Genomic DNA, 14099 nt, shown 5'->3' on the forward strand with positions numbered 1-14099 from the left:
TCCTGGTGAGTTGGTACCCGGAGGAGGGCCTTAGATACTGAACGAAGTGAACGGGTAGGTTCATAGCGGGAGAGGCGTTCCACAAGGTACTGCGGTCCCACACCGTGTAAGGCTTTATAGGTCAACACCAGCACCTTGAATCTAGCTCGGAAACAAATAGGTAGCCAGTGCAAGCGAGCCAGGACAGGTGTTATATGCGCAGACCGATTGGTCCTCGTCAACAGCCTGGCTGCCGCATTTTACACTAGCTGAAGTTTCCGAACAGTCTTCAAGGGCAGCCCTACGTAGAGCGCGTTACAGTAATCCAGTCTAGAAGTTACCAGAGCGTGAACAACTGAGGCGAGATCATCACTGTCCAGATAGGGGCGTAGTTGGGCTACTAAGCGCAGGTGGTAAAACGCATTCCGTGCCACCGAGGCCACTTGAGCCTCGAGCGACAAGGAAGGGTCAAAAAGGACCCCCAAACTACAAACCTGTTCCTTCAAGGGGAGTGTAACCCCATCTAGAACAGGATAAGCATCCACCATCTGAGCAGGGAAAGAGCTCACCAACAGTGTCTCAGTCTTGTCTGGATTGAGTTTCAGTTTATTAGCTCTCATCCAGTCCATTATCGCGGTCAGGCAACGGTTCAGCACATCAACAGTCTCACCTGTGGAAGGTGAAAAGGAGAAGTAGAGCTGCGTGTCATCAGCGTACTGATGGCAACGCACTCCAAAACTCCTGATGACCGCACCCAGAGGCTGCATGTAGATGTTGAAAAGCATGGGGGACAAAACCGACCCTTGAGGGACTCCACAATGGAGAGTCCAGGGTGTCGAGCAATGTTCCCCAAGCACTACCTTCTGGCGACGATCCGCTAAGTAGGAGCAGAGCCACTGCCAAGCAGTGCCCCCAACTCCCAACTCCGCGAGCCTCCCCAGAAGGATACCATTAACAAGCATTTCATTCTCAACACAGCAGCAAAAAAGGGGAGAAGGGGGCACGGCTGTGACTATCATGAAGGGACCCTACACTTCCGAATTTGCCATTCCACTACTGAGGAAAATATAAAATTAAAGTAAGTATTAGATATTATTTCAACCACTGCTTTCAGGGGTGGATGTCAGCAACCTTAGCTGTATTAAAAACAAGGCAACAACATGCTTTTTTCTAACCAAGAACTTATAATCAAGATACAGAATTGCCTTGAAAACATTGTTCAATAGCATGATGATGTCACAGCTGGTCTCTGGCTGTCAGAGAAGCTTTGAAGATAAATGATAATTAAGTTGCAAGTCTGTTCCAAATGAACCATTACACCATAAACTTCTAAACAAAAAGTATTCTGTCTCTATTATTAACTCAATAATTAGGGTGTGTGTGAAATAAGACTCATCAAGCAATTTAGAAATGTTTATTTCTAGCCCTGAAAGAACGAAGTCATTAAACATAGTCAAATACAGTAGTTAATATTGCAGTAACAATTAAATAACAGAATGGGATTAAATTAAACAAAAGGCAACAACATTTGAAGACAGTAAAAAAAATTAAAAGCTTGCACTACTTCCATTTCCATCTGACAAAGTGAGAGAAAGGGAACAAAGAAAGAAATCGTTTCAAGAAGATATACTTAATTCCAGCTATGAAGACAAAAGAAATTCTGTAACTTTTAACAGCAAAGTTACTTTATTCCAAACTGCTCTAAAGAACATATACAGTGCCCACTTATGTTCATCAGATATATTCTCAAGTGGTTAATGTCTCCATTCAAATCAACAAATGCTCAACTTATTTATGGTAAGTAGTCATGTTCATTTCAACTTTGGGGGTGGGGCAGGGGAAAAATCTGGGAGCTCATCATTCCAGGGAAGCCTGCTTTCATGGAATGAGATACCCTTCTCTCCTCCTTTCAGGTTCAATCATGGTGTGCCATTGCAAACATGCCCAACACTCAAAAAAAAGATTCACCCAACTACCGGAGGGCTCATATTTTGATGAAATACAGCCAATATTTAGTCACATTAGTGCCTGAAAAATTGGTTTAAGGCATCTTTAACAGGAAGATCAGTTAGGAGTTAAGAACCTTTGCGATTTTCTGCTAAGTGTTCTCCCTCCTGTGCTCAGCAGACATAATCCTGAAGATCAAACCAGACCTCAAGGGGAAGACTGCCACTTTTCCACTTCTAAACCAAGCTTTTCAGACAGTTGTAATATATTTTCAGTCCATATACCATACAAACTGCATGCATCACTGCATAATAAACAATTATATCTCAAACTTCCTGATGGTTTCTCTGTTGCGTGAAGAGTTCCCATTTCAGTTCACTTCTACTTCTATTCCTAATTCCTTTCTAGCAACATGGGACAAGGAAATTAGATAAACGAACTGCCATAGCACAAAGCTGCAAGTTATACTTAAGAGCACCCAAATGGACATATTGTGGTAGTACTCAAGATCACGATGGCACCAGAGATGCTATGGGTTGTGCTTCAACAAATACTGAGCTAATCCTAATTGTAAGCAACTTTTAAAGAAGGGTTTGAGAACCCTCACAAAGATGCAGTCAACTGCTCATTTTAAATAATTTTAATGAAATTAAAAGCCAGTACATGCTGTTCTGAAATGTTACCTTTAATTGCTACCATAAAACACCAACATACACCTATCTCACAGGAGTCATGGGTTCCACAAATTCCATTGCCAGCAACAGACAAAGACCCAATGGTAAGAAGAGTAAAGTTAACTGTAGAGCTTTTTTAAATTTCTTGGTTTGATTCACATATATCAAACTTAAGGGCATGGCTATTCTATCTTTTATAGTAATTGAATTGCAAGTTATGGCCAGAGGAAGACCACTACCTCCTAAAATACCACTCAGACAGGATACCACACTTCTTGGACTAAACCAAAAGACATTCAAAATGCTCTGAAAATAAACTGGGCTGCTTTGTTACACAGTTTTCAAATGAATACTTCTCACATGATATATGACTACATGCTGGGGTATGGCACTGCTCTCAGCTGCATTAAGGCATTTGTTGGTACACAGCAGAATGCAAGAAGCTCCAGGATCTGAAGGAATGGAGCCCTCTGCGATGAAATAGCTCAGAACCTGAAATTTTGCAAACTGTTAATAAAAACCCAGCATAAGTGATGTTCTTATACCAACACATATTAATATTGTTTACAAGTAAGAAAGAGGTTTTCCCCTGACCATCAGAAAAGGCATGATAGATTACCTCTTAGGATTTTAAAATGTTCTTCCAATACTACCATATAGGAATGCGACAAAGCTATAGCACCAGATTAATGAGTCTCTTATGTTACTGTTTGGCACATCACTTAGGAATTCTCCATCAAGAGAAGCTGCACATAAACACAGTGATTTTATAAGGCTGATGTGAGTGAAGAGTCTCCGTGGTGTACTTGGCAACCTGAACCAGACCTTCAGTTCCTCTACGGCTCCAATTACTTTTTTTCATTAAGGAGGCACTTTATCTTGTGTTTGTCTTCAGCCATAGTTGGTAAGTCTTTCAAGAGAAAGGATCACCATGAGATGGCAAGTTTCTCCAGCTATTCACAAGCCAATTCAAATAATATTGAATCAGCTATTTTGCTATCTCCAATTTTTGTCTCCGCAGAATAGCACTTTTGGCCTTCGGAAGATTCAGGTGGCTGAGTTATACAAAACATCTTGGATCTTCTATTTTTGCAAATCTGCTGGGTCTTTTGTTAGTAGAAATGATGCAGATATATTTATTTATTTATTTATAAAGAGGAAGAGAGCTCTAATACTTAATTCTGACAACTCCAAAGTTGTTTTTGGAGGGAAAATGTACAACATATACAAAAGGTATTTAAGACAAAGAAGAGTAATTTAAAAATTCAGAAGGCACCAGCATAAAGCCCAAAGCCCAAGTCAGAACATGGATACAGAACTTTGCTATAAAACAACACACTTTCAAGACATTCCTTTAAAATATTACCAACAAGCCTACACAGGCAAGGGAGGAATGGAAGACAATTCATAGGGATGGGGTTCTCTCCCCAAGCCCAGAGGATGGTGTAAGCATTAACAAAGAAAAGAAAAGCAACACTTCCTTCCTTTTCCCCACATGTATTCAATCTCCAAAATTCAGAGGCATCTTTCCTTTATGTTAAGAAGTCCATACCACAAAAATTCCATATCAAACTTTGCTGAACCTTCTTCTTTCCCCTCTGCCCATGTTCTTCTGCTTTTAAGAACAGCCACTGAAAAATTATCCTTCCTAGGTAGCTGGGTGGTTAATGCTACAATATAGTTATAGCTAAATTGTATATTATAGAGATAAGGGAACAAGAGGAACTTTCACATTTCTACCATATCTGTCATTTAACAATTCAGAGACCACAATATTTTGAATGACTGACTGACAGAGGGAAGGGAACAGGGTATAAAAGGTCAGCAGATCAAAAAGTAATGCCTCCCTCTACAAGCTTGAATCTGTCGTTCAAGTATTGAAAGTGCCCAACAGAGCACACTGAGTGGGATCTGGTACAGCAAAGTCATAAAAAACAACAACTCCCAGGCATAGTAAAATACATTTTTGAGTTGCCTGCAAAAGTGGGGAACAGGCCAGTGATTCAGTTCTTCTTCCAGAAGAGTTCACTAACACCACCACCTTTTTTTTCTTCTCTTGTGTCTTCCAGGCGAGAGATTTTCTTTCCCTTCTGCAGAATGTCAACCTCCCCAACAAGAGCAACAATTTATATATTATGAAAAAATTTAAAAACAAAAAACAAAAATCATGAAGGCCACAGCAGCAACGCTAACGGTTACTCTTCATTGCTTCTTTGGCTGCTAGGATCAACGGCGTCAAGCTTGACAAAGGTTTGGCCAGTTTCAGGAAAGGATGCTAACAGGAAAGAAAAGGAACAACTTTTAATAGAAAAACAGTTCAAAGGAAACTAAAGCATCATCATTTTAAGTCAAACAGTAACAGGGAAGCAGGGAGGGAATCAAAATGCATGAGGAGAAAAGTGAGGGGCAGTGCATGACTTTTAGACACAGTCCCAATGCCCAAAACATAGTTTGGCCGTTACATATTAACCATGCCACAGTCTTGGATGGCAGTTAAAACAGGGAAAGAGGGCTCCATTCTAGACTAAGCCAGCAGCAGGGAGAGATGACATCCTGCCTTCCATCGTCATAGTTTTTTGCCCTGAGCGTAATGGGCTCTGTGACAAGTAAAGCATGTTGGATGGGGAGGACAAAAGTCTGACACCACCAATTTGCCACAAAGCTTAGTGGAGCATGAGTCTCCCTCTGCCTCCAGGAAAGTATGCATAATGGAATATAGGAGAACAGCATGGAAACTGTACTCAGCTCTTCAACAATTCAAGGGAAAGGCTGAGCATATCAATTTAAACATCTCTTGCCAAGAGTCTTCCCACAGCCGCCTCAGAGATGCTCACCTTGGCACCATCTTTAAGATGTTTTTGGTGCAAGGTGAACATATTCACACAGGCCTTTTAAATAACCTGTGTTAAAACATTTTTGATCTCATTGTGTAAGCTGCGTTTTATTCTGCAAACTGAGCTGCAAACAGAATGTGTTTTCTGCCTTTCTGCAAGAAAGGATTTTAAGGATGAATTTTTGTGTCTTTTGCTGTTTTTTTTAAAAAAAATGTTTAAATATAATTTTTTTAAATAATGCTTTACTTTTTTTAAAAAAGGTGTCCAAGGAACATGCATTAATGAGTGGCCATATAAATCTGTTAACAAATAAAAAATTTAAATGTGCAAATATATTCTCTTAACTTTTTTGTTGTTCAGAATTCATTGATTATATCAGTCTTTCTGTACAGTAACTTGACTTGTCACTAGAAAGCACTGTCTACAACTGATGCCATTTACAAGATCCCCATGTCTTTACCTGTAACAGTTCTTTGGCTGACCCTCTTTTCTCTACATCCATTTCCAAACAACTATTTAGAAAATCACGAAATATTGGGGACAATTTCTCTGGGTTCTGCAACTCTGGGGTGCCATTTGTTGCTATTAAATATAATGCCTGCAAGAAAAAGAAAAAAGCTCAAAGCTATAACAAACAAAATTGTGGTTTGCATTCTGTTGTACAGTACATGCACCTAAGTTAGAATCATATAACTGGAAAGACCCAAGGGATCATTCAAAATGTGTGGTTTTCTGTTATGTCCAGGGAAACAAGAATTGGAAGCTTATCCAAGATTTCCCCAATGAAAAATCATGGCTGGCAGATACCCAACGACTGCATGTGTCCAATCACTAATTTTATTTATTTAGAATATTTTTAGCATCTTTTGATCACGTCTCCAAAGAAAGCTTACAAAAGTAGAACATTATAAACCATACTAATAAAGTATCACCAATCTACAGGTAAACAAAGACCTAATCAATCCCTTGCAATGCACTGTTACAAGGAACTTTCAGGTGCATTCTAGGGTTTTTTCTCAGTTCACACAAAGCAACAAGGCCCAACAAGTCTACCTAACATCACACATGAATAAGTCTGTGGTAGGATGCAGTCTCCTCTATGGAGGGCTGTTCCACAGGCTGACATAGAAAGCATCTCCTGAGGGCAGGACCTTTGGAAACCACTGATCTAGACAAGCCTCTGTCCCAACATGTGGTGAATCATCAGCAGATGCCATTCCAACTCTTCATGAAAACCTATCATATCAACTTCACTAAAGATATACTACTAGGATTATAGGAGCTATTTTGTACATAGTCAAATCAGCTTGTCTAATCCAGTAATGTCAACTCGCATAAATAGAATCTCTTCAGGATCACAGGCAGATGTCTTGCCAAGCTTGATACTTGACATTCTCTAACAGGACAGCCAAAATATATACATTACCACTGTTATCTATTCAAGTCCTTTCCTAGGGAAACAGAATTAACAGTAGGAGTAACATCCACTACCTATTAAGTTTTGCACTATGCTGAAACCTCGTGAATTCTGCCTTGTAAAGTCACAATTCAAAGCAATATACATATGAGCAGGAAGCACCACACATACAGGTAGTTGTTTCTAAATATATTCATTTAAACATTTGTACTGTCTTTTAACCAATAAGCAGCTTGTCTCTTTAGCAGTGCATGAAACTAAGGTTGAAACCTGAATGAAACTTTCAGCTATGTAGAAGATTCTACCTTGTAAAGGAGGGGTAGGGAATCTGTGGCCCTCCAAATACTGTTGGATTCTCAACTTTCATCAGCCCCAGCTAGCTGTGGTCAGGGATTATGGGAGTTGTAGTCTAACAACATCCGGAGGGCCACAAGTTCCTTACCCCTGCCATATAGCTTCACTAGATGGAGGCCTAAAACCATACTTTGTCTGGTGGCTTAAAATTATGACTCCATTTTAAACTTCACAGACAATTTTCTCCTAAGAACCATACCTTTAGGAAGATACAATATAAAATAGCTAGATGGGAATATAGAAGAGCCAGCCTGGTAACAATGGCATTGCAGGTTGCTAAGCCTTTCCTTACTAGCAATCCAATGGCAGATTGTAATACAATATTTCACTAAGCTACATAATTATCAACAGCTCTGAGATTTTACAAAAAACCCCTGGGCAATGAAGTTAATGGGACTTGTTGGTCATGTTTGATTTCCATGAATACTTAGGTTGCAATCCTATCACGAATTACCTGGGAGAAAGCCCCACGGAATTCAATAAAACTTACTTCTCGGTAGGCATGGCTAGCATTGCACTGTTAGTCCAAGTATGCCTAAATCTGGATCTAACCCCATTACCAAAATAAGTTCTGTGCAATGGACTTCTTTTTGATGAAAAACATATCTAATCAATCAATCTATATCTAATGAAGCAATTATAAAATTATAAAATATAGTCAGAAGATTTCTGAAGTTGCATTTCATTATTATATTATATTTAATAATATATTATATAATAATATATATTAGATTGATTACTTGACTACCAAATTGAAAGTGTTTAAGGTTTTAGCTACTAATAGGTGTTCTAATATGGAAACATGTTCTAATATGAAAACAAATTTCCACTGACAAAAGGAAATACACAATCTTTTCTCTTTCTGACTTGCTGCTGTCAGGGCACACAGAGGCACAACTGTTGGCTCAAAACAGCAATACCTTACCCTCAAAGGGTTTTCATTGAGATATGGGGGCTCGCCTTCAACCATTTCAATAGCCATGATACCCAGAGACCAGATATCCACTTTAGGGCCATAGGCCTTCCGTGTGACCACTTCAGGAGCCATCCAGTATGGTGTTCCAACCATAGTACTACGTTTGCTCTGCTCTGGAGTAATCTGTGCACAGAAACCGAAATCAGCTACAAAAAAAGAAGAAGTCTAATTATTGTAAAGTTTATTAGTAAGTCCTACATGTTTGGTATCATGATTGGTAGCCTTATGCTTCCAGAAAAAGCTGCAAACATTTTAGTGCTCACACTATGCTCTCTCAATACATACTCCCGAAAGCTTTTTTTTTTTAACCTGGAGGAGCAGTCACAACTGAAATCCACTGCCTGCAGTCTAAAGTTCATTCCTCCATCTTATTGACACACATGTAGCAAAATGAGGTGGTAAGATAGAATGTTACCACTTTAAACTGGATGGTAGATTCCAGTTTTTAAATACTCCCCTATGTAAAAATAAAACATCCTTAAAACGTTAAAACACACAATAGCAGAAAAACAGAATAGTTGTAGCCCAGACCATGTGTACTAGTTTTGTACTTGCAGAGTCTTTCATATAGGGGGCACTCACAAAGGTACCTGCAATGTAAAATGGCATAGCTCATTCTACCACCTCAGAACTTTAACATCTTATTCCCACCTCATTCTACTGCACATCCAGTCCAGACAGACGTATTCTTTCTGCTGCTGCAACATTATGCTGGCAAGGAATTCAGAGCTCAACTCAAGAGACACCATGAAATACATGGGGCATATGAAAAAGGGTATCATTTTTATGCATCCCTCAACTAAGTTTTAAACTTCTATGCCAAAATTGTTTCAAAAAATGAAATGTGATGTTAAGTGACCAAGTTTATAAAGCTTACAATGCAGACTATTTCTTTTACTAATCCATGGTATCAGTGCAAGAATAAACATTACTGTGCTGATTACTGAAGGCAGAAATTGCTTCATTTAGTATTCCACACTTCTGCCTTAACATCTGCACCAAATCCAATTTTAAACTGGAGGGGGTGGAAGGGAAGAGAAGAATGCTACTAAGGAGTCTGGCTAACTGAACAATTTCAAGGTTAGTCTAATCAAGACTGCCATCTGCTGGTTTAAAAATACAAACTTACTGGAAATGTGTTACATGCAGACTGTAATTATGAGCTGCTTTACATTTAGGTAAACAATAGTTTAGTGATATATGGCATGGACAAGAATAGGCTTACCCACTCCTCCCTCCAATGCCACCAGGAGGACTTCACTTGTGGGTCATAAAAACTAAAGATCACAGTCAGTTTCAAAGTGAGCCAATTTCAAACCATGGGTTATGAAGCTGGCTTAGTTTAACCTACTTAACCATTTATGTGGCTTCCAAATAATATATTCATCCTGTCTTCTCAACGATATACCCTGAATGCAAATCAACTGTAGTGAGAAAGCTTGCTGAATCCTCAATTTTATTTGTCACTGCAGATTTTGCACTAAAATCCAACTTGGTGCAATTTATCATAAAACTAACATGCATAACGATGATGACAGAAATAAGAAAAATAAAAAACCCAACTGTTTAGTCATATATTCAAAGCAACTGCCATGCACTTACTCAGCTTAACTGATCCATCCATTCCCAACAGCACGTTGTCACTTTTAATATCTCTGTGGATCACCTGATTGGCATGGAGGAATTCCAATGCCTGCAAACACTGCATTGAGACAATGGAAGGAATATTGTCTAAACATATTCAAAATTCACATTGTCTAGAGGTGGTTTAGTAACCTCAAATGATTTTACTCAGGTACCAATTAGAAGATTTTTATGCATATTAACACAGTATTAATAGTTTTAATACACCTAATATGAACACAATATACAATATAAATCTCCATATGTCATGAGAGCTTCCAGCTAAAAACACATTTATAAACAAAAGCTATTAATAAACATTGACATTAGGTTCAATCCATTGTATTTTAATCACACGTCTTTCATATTGATTACTTCAGAAGGAAGCATGTTCAAAGTATAGAAAAATATATCTGACTTTCTAATGTTCTATAAAATAATATGGCACCCCCTGACTCCACCAACTACTAACCTCTTTTTATGGAGAGTGCTAACCCATCCAGCAGAATCCCTATCCCTTGGTCAGTAGCTCTTTCCCCCCAAACATTCTAGTTTTCTACCTGTATGAATCTTTCTGTGAAGCAGCATTTCATCACATAAGCCCTCTTGCAGTCTGAAGTGTATAGACCACATACAGTGAGAGCTAGGTAGCGTACACTCAATCTGGAAAACAGAGGTAGGCAATATGATGCGCTCCAGATATCGTGGACTACAAATGTCCCTTACCCGAGATTGACGGGAGTTGTAGAACATAATATCTGGAGGACACCATGTTGCTTACTCTGCAGTACAATAAGCCTGAAATCTGTACTTGTTCCCAAACTGGTAGATAAATTAAGAAGTGGTTTAGGGTATTTTACATTTCTCCCATACAAAAAATATTCATCTATCATCTGACATGCTTTTAACAAGATTGTTTTACAAAAGTAATAGGCTCAAACTATGAAAATTGATGACAAACTAAAAAGTGTCAGCCCATCTACGTTTTTGCTCAAGCAAGAGACGTTGTTTTAGTTTTCAGAGCTCAATTTAAAATGTTTAAATTCAGACAATTAGTATGCCATGCATTTTTTTTCAAACAGCTCATAGTTGGATTAAAGATTCAGGAAAATTTTGGCCTGCAACCTACATGTTTCATTGTGTTCTTACAACTATTTCATTCCTAACAGTATTTGTAATCAAGTAGCTTCTGCACATTCAACAAGTGTTATAGGCACTGAGACTTCAGAACTGCCCACAATATGGGTAGACAGCTGTGGGGTAAATCTGGCCTGCACAGACTGATGCAGCAACAAGCCATACTCTTCCTCACAGACATACTTCCATAGTTTTTAGATCCAGAAGTTATTCATAATTCAGGACATGTGCTAAAGATTTGTTAAGTATTTAACCTGGAAAATCAGTCTGTACCTATCAAAACTTCACAAAATTTGGGGGTGTAATTTTAAAATGTTGTGATTTGAATCTCAAAAGGTATCAAAGTTTCCATGGGCCCTGATCCTTCCCAAGGTTCACCTCCAAATGCTGGGCTACAGGTCCTAGTCCCAGAATCAATAATCCTGCTTCAATAATGTAAATGCAATTAAAACAAACGTCACAGGGAAAGTTGTATTTTCCCATCCTTAAGTTAATCACTCACCTCTCTGCAGACAGCGGCAATCTGCGCCTCATCCATGCAAGTCTCTGTAACTACATCTGTTAGAGACCCTCCAGCCAGATACTCCATTACAACAAACAGCTCGTCTCCCACTAGGTAACTGAAGGTAGAATTTGACATAGTCAAAACTTAACACATCATTGAGGCAATGGGTAGTACCCAATGCATTTGTTCTATTAGTGCAAGGATTTATGCATATGCAGCCAAACTCCGCCCTCATCCCCCACCCTCCCCAAATCTGCTCTGGAGGGTTGGGGGGAAGCTTAGAACAAATCTAGGGAATGCAGAGGGTGTGTGTGTTCCATTGTACAAGTGTAAATCCTTAAGCTAACAGAACAAATGACTTAGCACTGTGTTGTATACAAGCCATTATTATTATTATTGTTAGAACTTTATGTATCACTTTATACTACACAGTCTGAAGGTGATTTACAACACAGAAGATAACAGAATTTTTAAAAAGTACTTATCATCTGCCCTTTGCTCAAAGGTCCCAGAGTGGAAATATACACAGTCCAAATCAGAAATTAAATACTAAGATTAAAACAGTGCAAAACAAAATAGATACAATAGTTGGAAAGGTAGGAGAATGTAGATTTGGGTAAGTAGATGGACCAAATGCCTTCATTTTTCCTAAAAGCAAGCAATTTCTGCAACAGGAACGTTTGTGTGTATGTTTCCAGAAATATCAATCTGGTATCAGAGAGTTCTTTTGTCTCCAAAATATAGGTCTGGTAATTCCACAAAACTACTAATAAAATGCCTTAATTATCCGGACTTCCCAAGAAATTGAACTGGTAGCTTAATTTATGACAACAAATGGAACAGGAAATAAGGAGTGATTTCACGCTGTATTATAGGAATATCAGAAATTTAAATATTGCATTCTACCTCTTAGGAGAGAGGGTAGTTAACTATTTATTACATATTCATTCTACCCTTCCTCCAAAATGCTCAGAGAAGCATCCTGGTCTCGTGACATTTTCAAGAGATTGGAAAAAAGATTGATTTGCCCAAGGCTTTGAGCTTCAAGACTGAGTAAGGCTTTGAACCTGGGTTTTCATGTTCAAACTTCCCTCTCTAGCTACTGTATCATGTGTTTAGTTACCTGTCTAGAAAGTTGACTATGTTTGGGTTCTTCAGTTCTTTCATTACCAGAATTTCATTTATAATTAACTCCTTCTTGGGTTGTTTCTGAAGATTTATTTGTTTAATAGCAACCTGAAAGGGTGAACAAGGAATCAACAGAAGCTGATATTAAAAGACAGACAATTGTAATTTGCTATGACTTAATATGTTCTAAAGTTACAACAGCAAGGCAAATGATAGTTTCCTTATATTCCTTTTCCTGAGATAACCATTTGGTTGCAGTTGACAGATCAACCAATCCACATGACTGACATAACACTTACAGGCAGATGAATAAAGCATTAGCAAAGATCAGCCAAAGCAGAGAACAGAACTAAATATAGGAAAGGTGAACAGAGTCACTCTTGGAAAAAAGTTGCAGCTTAGTACAGTGTCAATTGTTAATACTCCCAGACAAGGGGAATCAATTGTTCTTGTAAGCTAAGCAAGGCAGCATATTTGTGCCATTATGAACAGAAAGTTGTTTGCAAGTTGGCAGGAAACCTTGGTAGGAAAAGCAATGTCCAACATCAAGGCCTGAAATTGCAAGAGCCAAGAATGTGCAGAGGTGAACATAAGGTAGCTTAATTGGATTATCCTGTGCCCAGAAGAATGAATAAACAGCAGCAAGGCTACGAGGCTAAGCTTGATAACAAAGTTTTGATGGTGTAAATTGGAAGTACAATATTTGGAAGGAAGTGAATCAGCCTAGCAGTGAAATTAGCTGTTACGGTCTTGAATCTGAAAAAATACATCAAACATTCAGAGGACATACATATTTCTCACCAAATAATGGATTCTGCACTATTTGAGCATATGAACTTTGACTGACATTTAGATTCAAGAACTTAGGGAAGTTTGTCACATTTTAACAGTCATTATTTCAGCTCTTACTATTCACAAATTAGCAGGGCACAAAACAGAGGAATTCCCCACAGATTGCACTGTAATGCTACAGGAGAGAGAAAAGTAACAGTGTGATTTAGGGTGGCAGTTCCTTATTTTGGAACACCCTAAGGCAAGATGCCCTGAGTGGCCCCCTTCCTTGATACTGTCACCACTGCCCATTTGCCCCCCACTCCCATGCTCAATCTGCACCACTACCCAGAATGAGAAAGCAAGGTAAATGGAGGTTGCTGTTCCTTCTTCTACTCTTGCCACTGTTTATATACTAGAGAGAGGCAAATGAACAGACAGCAAGGAGAAGGAACAAGGATGCTGGCATGACACCATTCTTGGTGGAGTAGGGGTAGGAGGGTATTGTGAGAAAAGTGGCAGATGGAGTGGGGGAGATGGAGTTTGGAGGGAGGATCAACAGTGGGGATTTTATTGTCTTACAGTTCTTGGTCATACAATTCTGGAGTGGGGGCAGGGGAGAACAGGTTGTTGGCATAGGAACTGACTACACCAATAGTAAAAGAGGTCAGACCAAGGAATGTACCAAAGTGTTCTTCAAATAAGTCTAAAATAGTTGCAGGGCAACATGGCTAAAAAAAAATGATGCAGTAAG

At 38.9% G+C, this 14099-nt stretch overlaps 1 protein-coding gene across 3 annotated transcripts in view; it reads right to left on the reverse strand.

The window, feature by feature from the left end:
- Positions 1-1379: 1379 nt before the first annotated feature.
- The window catches only part of PAK2 (p21 (RAC1) activated kinase 2), a 78221-nt gene continuing 65501 nt past the window's right edge, over positions 1380-14099 (reverse strand). For all 3 annotated transcript variants that reach the window (XM_061636605.1, XM_061636606.1, XM_061636607.1), the window contains exons 10-15: positions 12570-12682; positions 11444-11561; positions 9784-9883; positions 8131-8327; positions 5895-6032; positions 1380-4875 (exon numbers count right to left, since the gene is read on the reverse strand). In XM_061636605.1, the coding sequence (XP_061492589.1) occupies positions 4789-4875; positions 5895-6032; positions 8131-8327; positions 9784-9883; positions 11444-11561; positions 12570-12682 (753 nt within the window). In that variant the 3' untranslated portion in view covers positions 1380-4788. The remainder of the gene's footprint in view (positions 4876-5894; positions 6033-8130; positions 8328-9783; positions 9884-11443; positions 11562-12569; positions 12683-14099) is intronic.

Source organism: Rhineura floridana, chromosome 7 (assembly GCF_030035675.1).
Source record: "Rhineura floridana isolate rRhiFlo1 chromosome 7, rRhiFlo1.hap2, whole genome shotgun sequence".
In the NCBI taxonomy this organism is placed as follows: domain Eukaryota; kingdom Metazoa; phylum Chordata; class Lepidosauria; order Squamata; family Rhineuridae; genus Rhineura; species Rhineura floridana.